General features: G+C 37.0%; 1 protein-coding gene across 1 annotated transcript; it reads left to right on the top strand.

The window, feature by feature from the left end:
* The first annotated feature begins 15 nt into the window (after positions 1-15).
* LOC105049765 (probable disease resistance protein RXW24L) lies at positions 16-5826 on the top strand. Its single transcript, XM_073261807.1, is given in 11 exon segments — positions 16-1081; positions 1173-1310; positions 1415-1988; positions 2121-2685; positions 2688-2793; positions 2796-3215; positions 3906-4313; positions 4316-4659; positions 4661-4790; positions 4793-5359; positions 5362-5826. Coding segments are annotated over 8 exon segments (2718 nt in total). The 5' UTR covers positions 16-1081; positions 1173-1310; positions 1415-1988; positions 2121-2175; the 3' UTR covers positions 5595-5826.
* The last annotated feature ends 6395 nt before the right edge of the window (positions 5827-12221 follow it).

Below are 12221 nucleotides of genomic sequence, written 5' to 3'. Positions count from 1 at the left end.
ATGGATCGGGTTGACCCATGACCTAATCCGATCCGACCCACATAGACCCGATGTGAACTATCTTGAAAGATCTATGGATCTGGGTCAGATTCTAAAATTGGATCCATTCCATTTTTTGGATTGGGTCTAGATTTATCGAATTTTGATCCTACCCAATCCATGGAGACATTTGGGTTGATTTGGATTTTGAGATAAATGATCTGATTCGATCTGGTCTGACCTGACCCAAACCTATTCTTTATCTTTTTTTGTTCCTATATTACATGAATATTAATTTTGATCGAGCCTGCTTTAATATTTGTTGTTCTTGAAAATGTATTCTATTGATTTTTAAATCCTTATTTTTTAAAATTTTGTTAAAATATTTTGAATTTAGATTAACCAAGTTAGGAGCAATCGTAAGAAATATGTGATTAGATTTTTTGGATTCTTGAGTGAAGAGTGTGGGACATGGAGGCTCTGATAGTCTCATATATCAAGATCAAAAGTTGTAGTAAAAATAAGGTTTGTTTATAAATTTTGTACTTATTGATCTTGTTATTTATAACTCAAATCCGAATCAGCCTAGATCTGAACTCGAACCGGATCCGTATTTCATAGATTGGGGTTGGATTATACATGGATCCGACCTGATTTGAATGACCCATTAGGTCAAAATATTTGATCATGGATTCGATCCGATCCGACTCAATCTTCTGTTGGGCCGAATTTGGATCCAATATTTAGATCCGATCAAGAAACTGAGTCGAATTGGGGTCACTGATAACCCGATCCGACCCAACCCATTTGCACCCCCAGTTGGCATCAAAGTTGATTCCTCTTCCACTAAGCTGCATATTATAGATCTTTTTGAGTAAGCTTTTGGTACTTTCCTTTTTCTGGATTCTTTGTCATTAATTAATATGCTTACTTCTTGTTTCCTTTGGCTTGATTTCTACTTTAAAATTTAACATGTAGGGCTTATCCACAAAAGAAAACTTTCTCTCATAAGTAGTACTCAAAGTATTGTAGGAAGAAAGATCAGGGTTGGAATCAAAGTTGATTCCTCTTCCACTGAGCTGCATATCATAGATCTCTTTGGGTAAGCTTTTTGGCACTTTCTTTTTCTTGGGTTTTTTGTCATTAATTAATATGCTTACTTCTTGTTTTATTTGGCTTGATTTCTACTTTAGAATTTAACATGTAGGGCTCATTCACAAAAGAGAATTTTCTCTCAAAAGTAGTACTCAGAGCATTGCAGAGAGAAAGATCAGGGTTGGAATCAAAGTTGATTCCTCTTCCGCTGAGCTGCTTAACATAGATCTTTTGGGGTAAGCTTTTTGGCACTTTTCTTTTCTTGGGTTCTTTGTCATTAATTAATATGCTTATTTCTTGTTTACTTTGGCTTGATTCTACTTTAGAATTTAACATGTAGGGCTCATTTACAAAAGAGAACTTTCTCTCAAAAGTAATACTCAGAGTATTGTAGGGAGAAAGACCAGGGTTGGAAGAATCAAAGTTGATTCCTCTTCCATTGACCTGCATATCATATATCTCTTTGGGTAAGCTTTTTGGTACTTTCTTTTTCTTGAGTTCTTTGTCATTAATTAATATGCTTACTTCTTGTTTCTTTTGGTTTGATTTCTACTTTAGAATTTAACATATAGGGCTCATCTACAAAAGAGAACTTTCTCAAAAGTAGTACTTAGACTATTGTAGGGAGAAAGATCAATTCTAGAATCAAAGTTGATTCCTCTTCCGTTGAGCTGCGTATCATAGATTTCTTTGGATAAACTTTTTGGTACTTTTCTTTTCCTGAGTTCTTTATCATTAATTAATATGCTTACTTCTTGGCTTGATTTCTACTTTAGAATTTAACATGCAGGGCTTATCCACAAAAGAGAACTTTCTCTCAAAAGTAGTACTCAGAGTATTGTAGGGAGAAAAATCAGGGTTGGAATCAAAGTTGATTCCTCTTCCACTGAGCTGCCTATCATAGATCTCTTTGAGTAAGGTTTTTAGCACTTTTTTTTTCGTGAGTTCTTTGCCATTAATTATTATGCTTGCTCCTTGTTTCTTTTGACTTGATTTCTACTTTAGAATTTAACATGTAGGGGTTAACTGTTTCCTTTTCCATTCAGATCAGCCAACTGGGAGAAGCAGAGTCCATCGTCGTGACCAGTTTTCCATCCTAAAATGGCAGAGTCCATAGTCGAATCAGCGGCTCAGAATATTGGGAGGCTACTAGTTGAAGAAGGAAGATTCTTGTATGCAGTTGGCGATAAGATCAAGAAGCTTGAAGAAGAACTCGAATGGATGCAACTTTTCTTACAGGACGCAGAAGCAAAACAGCATGATCAAGCAGTGGTTCGCAAGTGGATTTCCAAAATCAAAGATTTCGCTTATGAAGCTGAGGATATCCTCGAAAACTACATCCTCAAAATCTCCTATAAGAGGCAAGATGGCTTTTGGAACGCGCTCAAATGGTTCCCTCGCATGTTGAGGGATGCTATAGCCCTCCATCAGGTTGGCTCTGATATTGATGATTTAACACAAAAGATATCCTCACTCACTTCCAGGATGACAACTTATGGCCTGCACATGAGAGATGGAGGGAGCAGCTCATCCCTTGCCAGGCAAATGGAGTACAATGCGGCGGGCTCTTCTTCCCATGCTGAGGAAGATGTCATTGTTGGATTGGGAATGACTCGGCGAAACTGGCGGACCAGCTAGTGCATCCAGAGTACAAAATCGTAGTCATTACAGGGATGGGTGGTTTGGGGAAGACCACTCTTGCAAGAAAGGTCTACCGTCACCCTACGTTAGGCAACACTTCCAAGCTTTTTCTTGGGTTCATGTATCCCAACAATTTCAAACTAACAGTGTTCTGAAAGAAATTCTACTTGGCCTTACACCTCTGACTCAGAGGAATGGTATTGAGGCGCTAAGCGAGGCGGAGATTCCGGATAAGGTCTGTGAGAAGCTAAAAGAGAAGCCTTGTTTCGTAGTTCTCGATGATATTTGGAACTTCGAAGACTGGAACCGGCTACATCTTCCTTTTCTGAGGGATGATTGTTGCAGCAAGCTATTGCTAACAACGCGTACGGATTTCATACTGCAAGAGCTGAATCACCCAGGGATATCATACCATGAACCTACGAAACTAACAGAGGAACAGAGTTGGGAACTTTTGAGGAAGACGGCAATTGACAGAATGGATGGTGCAGAAACCAGAGGTTAGTAGTTGGATTGTCACGCGCACACACGGTAGCTGGATTGCAAAAGCTAGATGTAAGTAAATTTGATGGACAAAAAAATAGACTGGCAGAAAGAGTGATCATATATGACAAAAGTTCGTAAACTTCTCATCTGGATGGTGCCCAGCTGACTCTCCCTAAACCAGACTTTAGATATGTTTTTCATTTTAGGACAACCTGATTGTCCCTACTATTATCATAATGGGAGAGCATGACTTTAGCGGGGTTAATTTAGCACTGCTTGTTGAACATCACGGTGATCATCAGGTGACAAAATTGTAAGATCAATGCAAGTTTAGATTAATGTTTGCTATTTGTAGTTCTTCCATTCAGGTAAGTTTAGATTAATGGGGGACATTGATCTGCATCAAAAGAAATACCGGATTGGCCACATAATTAACATTCACATAGCAATGGTGCCACAGGTCAAATTCAATTCGCATCAAGAGAATTACCTTTTTGGAGTAATTTCTAGAGACTGCTTTACTAGAATCACAAAAAAGTAAGTTTACGTTGGGGGGAAAAAAAAAATCTTAATTCTGGAAAACATCCATTAGGAATAAACTTTTGTCCCGCATAATTAGTAGTTGCTTTAGTGATTATTGATTGACCAATTTTGCTGGCTTACGACTTTCATGGGGTTGCTAACATCTTACTCGATCTATGCAGAACTGCAAATGAAAAAGGAGTGGGGAATGAAAATGTTGGAGCACTGCCAAAATCTTCCATTGGCAATTGTGGTACTTGGAGGTGTTTTGGCAACAAAGAAGACACCAAGGGAGTGGGAAACAGTGTACAATGATATATGTTCATCTTTAGACAGGGGCAAGTATCTCAATCAACCATATAAGAAGGTGTATGATGCATTGGCATTGAGCTATCATCATTTGCCATATGTTTTAAAGCCTTGCTTCCTTCATCTGGGTAACTTCCCAGAGGATTACGAAATTCCCACAAAGAAGTTGTATCAGATGTGGGTTGCTGAAGGCCTTGTGACAGAGAGCATCATTTGGGGAGCAGAATCTTTGGAGGATGCGGCAGAACGCTCTTTGAACGACCTGGTTAGAAGAAACATGGTTCAAGTGGGCAAAGGAGTACCAAAGGAAAAATAAAAACATGTCAGCTTCATGACCTTACACGAGACATGTGCTCGCAGAAAGTGAAAGAAGAAAATTTTCTTCACGTAGTTGGGCATAATTCCCCTGCCATTGAGGAAATGGGTGCATCACTTTCCAAGGTAAAGTTGAGCTTCCGTCGTCTGGCAGTCTATTTGGGTCAAAATGCACCTGGATCTCTTCACAAGTGTACCTCACAAGCGGATCCACACTTGAGAAGCCTCTTGTTGTTCCCAATAGGTGAGTTGGAAGAAGATTGCCGGGAGTGGATGGCTAACCTGTGCAAGGAGCTCCAATTGCTTCGTGTCTTGGATCTCGAAAGATGTTGCATCAAAGGGGAGCTTGCCTAGAAGAGTGAAAAATTTAATCCACTTAAGGTACTTGAGCTTGAAGGATACTTCCATCACTGAACTACCATCATCCATTGGCAATCTAAGGTGTCTCTGACCCTTGATTTGCGAGTGCGGGATGAAATCTTGATACCTGATGTGTTCGGCAAGCTGACACGGCTAAGACATCTGTATCTTCCAAGAAAATATAAGATTGGAGAAAGATTGCAGCTTCACATGTTGAGTTATTTGATGACGCTGGAAAACATAATCATGAGTACATTGCAAGGGCACGATGACCTACTTCATTTGAGCAACATCAGGAAGCTTTCAATCGTTGTTGATGGGTTATGCAGCAAGGAAAGCTTGAAGTTAATCCACCAATACAAAAGCATGAAATCAGGCCGTCTTCAGCGCATTCACCTAAAACTTGATGAATCTAACATCATAAACGAGGAGGCAAATATTCTGTCAGAGTTCAGAAACATTTGCAGACTTGAAGTTCATTACAGCAAAAATAGATTCTGGAACCCGGAAGGCCCAATAACTTCAATAAACCTTTCCTCCCAAATGCTGCCCAAGAACCTGACGTACATACGTTTCTCGTTTGGAGACCTTGTACGTGATCCGATGCCAATCGTAGGGAAGCTTCCTCACCTGCGATCCTTGGCTTCAATGTATGCTTTGTTGGGTCAAAGATGGTCTGTTCAGCTGAAGATTTCCCTCAACTCATTTACTTGGCACTTGATGGCTTGTTTTGCCTAAGGGAGTGGGTGGTGGAGAAAGGAGCCTTCCCAAAGCTTGCCAAGATGGAGATATACAATTGTCCCATTCAGAGATTCCCAGATGTGCTGCCTAAACCACTTGAGATTGCTACCAATGTGGACATACCAGGAATCGAGTTGTACACTTGAGCTTGGTTTCAATTGAAAGGATCAGGAGTGGCTGCACACAGCTATAGTTCAATTAAAATTCCTGATTAGGATGCCTCCCTTATGGAAGGCCAAGTTGCGATCCTCCATATCCATTAGAAAACTAGTTCAAATGTTCTCTCTTCTTTTTCTTTTGGGAATGTTGTCTTTGTTGTTGTGATTTAATTAGCGCCATTTAAGATTTGGCTTGTTTATCGATTACTTGTTCATTTTATGCGACCTATGTTATTTCAACTTATGTTCAAAAAAAAAAAAAAAAAAAAAGGAAACCTTAATCTAGCTATCTAACTCCACATATTTGGTCTGATATTCCAAATGAGCAAATTTTCGTCGCAACTACACCAGATAATTTGCCAAGATAGAAATATGTTGTCCCCATGGATGGGTTTCCCAATGTGCTGCCTATAACACTCTAGATCTTCAACAAGAAATCAATATCTTGAGCCATGCACGGGTTGATCGATAAGGAATTGTCGGGAATATGCAAAAGCCATCAGATATTTGCGAAAAGCATCCAATCCTAAACAGAGGAGAGGACTTACATCTTCCCCATTTTAAAAATAAAAATAAATAAATAAACAAAAATTTTCTTTCTGCTCTGGATAATAATGTCATGGACTCATGGCGCATAGTATAGCATTAGCAAGTAATTGAACATTACAAACATGAATTGAATGATAGAGACAGCTAGCTAAAATGATATGCGGTTATTTCAACAACATCAGACAAAATGCAACCATTTCACTGCTGGTATTCTAAAAACAAAAAGGGGAAAAAAAACTACAGGGAAAAGCTTATCAGCTTCTAATGGCTGGACAAACAGGATAATGAATGCAACCAACTCATACTTCACGATTTTCTCACCTCAACAGCACAAAAAAGTCAACTCTGGGAAGCACAATTTTAGGGATGACAAAAAAATCTTAAGCGGGGGCTCAGCCCAATCTGATTCAATTGGGCCAGAAATTCTTCACTTTTAATGGGAATGGACCAACGATGAAAAATAATAAAGTAAATTACAGGAATACTTCCTCAACTTTAGCTCAATTTCACTTGCACCTCTATACTTTAAAATATATTAAACTGATCTTTCTATTTATCGATATGTTCCAATATGGACTAGCCGTCTATCTTTTTAATAAAATTTTTTAAAATTATAAAAATACCATCTCCTTCCTCCTCTCTCCTCCTTTCTCTTGATTGATCCTCTCCTCCATGACCGACGTTCCTCTTTCTCCCTCTTCCTTCCTCCTCTTCTTTCTCTCTTCTTTTTCTCACCCATTTCTCTCCTCTCCTCCTCCTCTTTCTCCTCCTTTCTTCTCCTCCCCTTTCTTCACTCATTCTCTTCCTCACATTCTTCTCCACTTTCTCCACCCATTCTTTTTCTTTTCTCTTCCTCTTCCTTTCATGCACTTTTCTCCTTATTCCTTTTTCTCAAGCCACCCACAAACTATCCCTCTTTATGGCAGCCTCCTCCATCTTCATCCTATTCCTTACTGCCGGCCTCTCTACCCTCCTCCCCTTTCTTTTTATTTTCTTTCTATTCCAAACTAACCATGAGCCCTATCCCTTGAGATGGCCCCCTTAAATCTGTCCCTTGTCACCAGCAAAAAAAATTCTTCTCCTCTTCCTTCTCACTCATTTTTTCCTTCATGATGGCTCCTTCACCTCCTTTTCTTCCTCATCCAGTTCAGCTCCTTATTCTCTCCTTCACGACAACCCCTTCTACCTTCATCCTTTTTCTATGATAATCCATTTTTTTCTCTTTCTTTTCCCACATTTTTCTCCATCTTATCTTCCTTTTTCTCCTCTAACCTATACCTTGCTCACGACCATTCTCCCTCATCCCCTTCCTCCTCATCCACTTTTTCTTCTCATCTTCTTCCTTCTTTAAGTTCATCATGTATAAAGGCATTTTCATCCATTGAGAGAGAAATCTAACACCTTTTATTGATAAAATAAAAGTTGGACTATATTGGAACATATCGATAACTAGAAAGGTCAGTTTGATACTTTTTAAAATACAGAGGGTATAAGTGAAATTGAGTTAAAGTTGAAAGATATTCTTATAATTTATCCAAAAAATAAAATCCCCGATCGAGCTTAGGTTGGAATGGAGAAGATGCCATCCCCTGATCCGTCTCCGACATGTACATATTATATATATATATATATATATATATATATATATATATATAATATATATATATATATATATATAAACACACACACATATACATATTATATATATATATATATATAATAGAAAAAATTAATGAGAAATATCTAATTGAATTTAAACTTAAAAATAGCTATCCACTTAAGTTTCAAATAAAAAAATCCTCTCCATTTGAAACATAACTTAAAAGCAACTATCCAAATGGGATGAAATGATCCAATTATCCTTGCAGTTATAAAGCAAACTACACTATTATAAAGTAATACTATATTATTATAAAATAATATCATATTATAATAAAAGCAACATTATATTATTATAAAGTAATACCACACTATTATAAAATAATACTACACTATTATAAAGTAACACTGTATTGTTGTAAAGTAATATTATAATAAAAAATACTACACTATGATAATATAATACTATCTTATTATAAAGAATACTATATTAATAAAATAATATTGTATTATTGTAAAGTAATACTATAATAAAAGAATGACATACTATGATAATGTAATACTATTTATTATAAAGAATACTACATTAATATAATACAATAAAATAATATTATTATTATAAAAAATACTATACTAATATAATATAATATTATCTAATTATAAATGAATACTTACTAATATAATATAATAAAATAATACTGCATTATTATAAAAAAATATTATACTAATATAATGTAATACCATTTTATTGTAAAGAAATACTGCATATGATAATGTAATACTATAGTATTTTCAAGGGTATAAAGATATAAGAATAATTTCAGCTAAAATGGATAGTTGTCTTTAACTTATGTTTGGAATAGATTGGTATTTTTACATAAAAATCATTTGGAGAGCTGCTTTTAAGTTAAAAATAGAATTGGTGATTTATCTCTAATCTCTATATATAATACGGCTATATATTATTATTAATAGAAAAAAAAAAATACCCCAATCCAAACCCTATAATTCATGTGTTGCTCTCCCCCTCCTCACTCCTCAATCCCTAACATTCACCCTCGCTGCCTCACCTCACACCCTCAAGCTTATAAGAAAAAATTTTGGACTGAAGCTCTTCAAAGAAAAAAAAAAAAAATCTCTGAAAACCCTTTTGAACTGTAACTTTTGCGATCTTTGGGTATCCTTTCTTTACTGTTCTTGCCTTCTTTGGTTTCTTTGTGATGTCGAATTTGCAGGCGCCAAGCACATAAAAGCCGCCGCAACCGCAACAACAACAGCAAAACATGGCGCAAAGTCCTTTTAAATGGCAGCCGTCAAGTCTCTACCGCCCATTCATCTCGATTGACACCACCATTCCAACGTTTGATGACTGCTAGCGCCACTACTGGTAGTCTACTTTAATCTTATCACTTTCCTCGTCTGAGTTCCTATTTGGTATTTCTCTTCATTTTTAATTGAATTTTTTCGTGAATTGCAACTTTGTGTCCAAGCTTGTTTTCTTGTTTTTGTTTCAAGAATGGTATGTTCGATTTATATAAAATTTACCGTTTTCAATGTTGTTAGTTTGCTGTAGTTATTGTGTCACGCCCCCCGACCCGAGATTTGAATCGAGGGTCATGGCAACCGCCGCATACTTATAGAATACTTTTTCAATAAGCATGCAAGACATCTCATCATGATATCTTCACAAACAGTTAAATAAATTTTTCTGTATTTAATAATCAAACCTTAGTTCAAATAACAAATCAAAACTCAGTGTTCAAAAGAAAGTAACTGTCTGACAAAGTCAATACTAAAAACAAAACTAAAAAGTCTTAAATAAATTCTGAGAAAATCCTAAATCAATAAGCTAACTCCATCTCTAATCGCTCTCCCAACCGAAATTCTGCATCATGCTAATTTTCTGGATCTGTAAGAAAAACATAAAACTTATCATGAGCTAAATAGCCCAGTAAGCAGTGTATACCTTTAACTGAATAAATCAGGCAATTAATACTATACATATAAATTTACTGATAACAAATCAATATGTAAATTCATAGAATCATATTCATACTGTCAATCATATATAAAAGTCAATTCATCATAATTTTTAATTATACTTTTCATCTTAAATTCATCAATTTTCTTAAGTTCTTCTTACCAACAATGACTATGACCACATTATCCCTGTGGCAGGGTCATAATACCGCGTATCTGCTTGCGGTGGGCTGCGAATCATCTGGCAGCCAATCCTTTGGAACCGCTGGTCTCGCTGGCGATTTTATCGCTGGTCTATCTGGCGACATGTCGCTGGTCTTACTGGCGACATAAATCCTCAGGACAGTCAATTTGCCAACGTATATGTCCCCATTGACGGGGTCCTCAACACAGTCAGATTGTCAATTTCATATTGTCTTTCAATTCATATATTATTTTTAAAATAATATAAAAAAATGATATTCGAATCAAATCAACCATGTCATTCTTTGTGATCATACATCATCATAATAATTATTCAACAAATAACTTCAGTCATAAATAATTTCTATAATTAACTTTAATCATAAATAATTTCAACAATTATTTCAATAAATAATTTCAATCACAAGCATGCATAAATTTATTTAATTCAAAATTTTACCAGATAAATTCAGTAAAAGCAAACACTACTTACCTTAAAAGAAAATCCAACTAGAAATTCTAGGAATCTCGAAAGTCCTTCTCTGAACCTGATATGTCAAATATCATGTTTTATATCAAAATTTCATGAAATTAAAAATAACTAAATTATTAAAATCTAATGTCCCCACGAGGATCAATTTGTCGACAGCATCCAGGATTTTCGAACTAATCCATGAATATCCTAATTATATTTATTTATTTTTATTTTATTGTTAATTTAATTATTTTTTTTTCTTTTTCTTCTTTTCTTTTCTTTTCTTCTTTTTCTTTTCCTTTTCTTCTTTTTCTTCTTTTTCTTTTCCTTTTCTTCTTTTTCTTCTTTTTTTTTTTTCCTTTTCTTCTTTTTCTTCTTTTTCTTCTTCTTCTTCTCGGCCCTTCCCGCACCGGAACAGAGGACAGGTGGTCCTCCGGCCTTGATCGGCCGTTCGGGCTGCGGCCACCACGACGGAGGCCGGCGGCAGAGGGGGGCCACTCCCTCGGTCACGGAGGAGCGTGGCCGGCGATCGATTCCGATAGCCGGCGCCGGAAAATCCAAGGAAAAATGGCCCAAAACAGGGGTCTTTCCTGACCAAAAAATCGGCGACGCTCGTCGCCGGCCACCGCACACAAAGGCATGGGAGGAAGGGGAAGGAAGAGGGGAAAAGAGAAAGACTTACCTCGGCCTCCTGTGACTCGTCGGCGGGCAATCACGACGAGAATCACAACGGTGTCCGCGACTCTACTTCAGGAAAATCGGAAGAAAGAGAGGGAGAAGAGGCGATGGTCGATTCTAAGGAGAGGAGAACCTCTTATAGAGGGTCCTAGAACTCGAGAGGTCCTAGACTCCCAATATGCTTGGGTCTCGTCGGAGAAGAAGACTCCTACCGGGAGTCTTCTTCCCGATTTTACTCTATTTTTTTTTTTGTTGGGCTTGGATCTGATGTCATGGGCTTGGGCTATAAATTCTTCACCCTTAAAAAGAAATTTCGTCCTCAAAATTTTTCATACATGTAGTCTCGAAGAGCTGAGGATATTTTTGCTTTCATTTCTTCCTCTAGCTCCCAAGTAGCTTCTCTTTCTAAATATCGACTCCATTGTACCTTGACATAAGGAATATTGCGACGTCTCAGCACCTGTTCTTTACGGTCTACGATCCGTATCGGTATTCTTCATATGTTAGATCTTTCCTGGCTTGTACTGGTTCAAGTTTCACGATGTGATTTGGATCTGGTAAATATTTCTTAACATAGAAACATGAAAAATATTATGTACTTCTGCAAGTGAAGGGGGTAAGGCAAGTCGATAAGCCACTTCACCAATTCTTTCCAAAATCTCAAACGGACCCACATATCTAGGATCAATTTGCCACGAATGCCAAATCTTGAGATTCTTTTTGAAGGAGATACTTTAAGAAATACATGGTCACCGACTTGAAATTCTAATTTCCGTCTCCTGTGGTCTGCATAACTTTTCTGTCTGCTTTGTGCTGCTCGAAGTCAGTCATTTTTAATTAATTTAATCTTCTCGACTGCTTGTTGAACAAGTTCGGGACTCAAAATTTCTTCGCTCACCAACATCATCCCAGTGAATCGGTGATCGACATCTTCTACCATAAAGCTTCATAAGGTGCCATTCCAATGCTAGCCTGATAACTGTTATTGTAAGCGAACTCAATTTAAAGGTAGATGCTCATCCCATGAACTTTTCATATCCAAAATACAGGTTCTCAACATATCTTCTAAGATCTGAATAGTTCTCTCGACTGACCATCAGTCTGTGGTGAAAAGCTGTACTGAAGTACAATTTGTTCCTAATACCTTGTGT

The sequence above is a fragment of the Elaeis guineensis genome, chromosome 8, assembly GCF_000442705.2.
Source record: "Elaeis guineensis isolate ETL-2024a chromosome 8, EG11, whole genome shotgun sequence".
NCBI classification, from domain to species: Eukaryota; Viridiplantae; Streptophyta; class Magnoliopsida; order Arecales; family Arecaceae; genus Elaeis; species Elaeis guineensis.
Note: the sequence above shows the minus strand (reverse complement) of the source record. Positions and strands in the feature narration are given on the sequence as shown.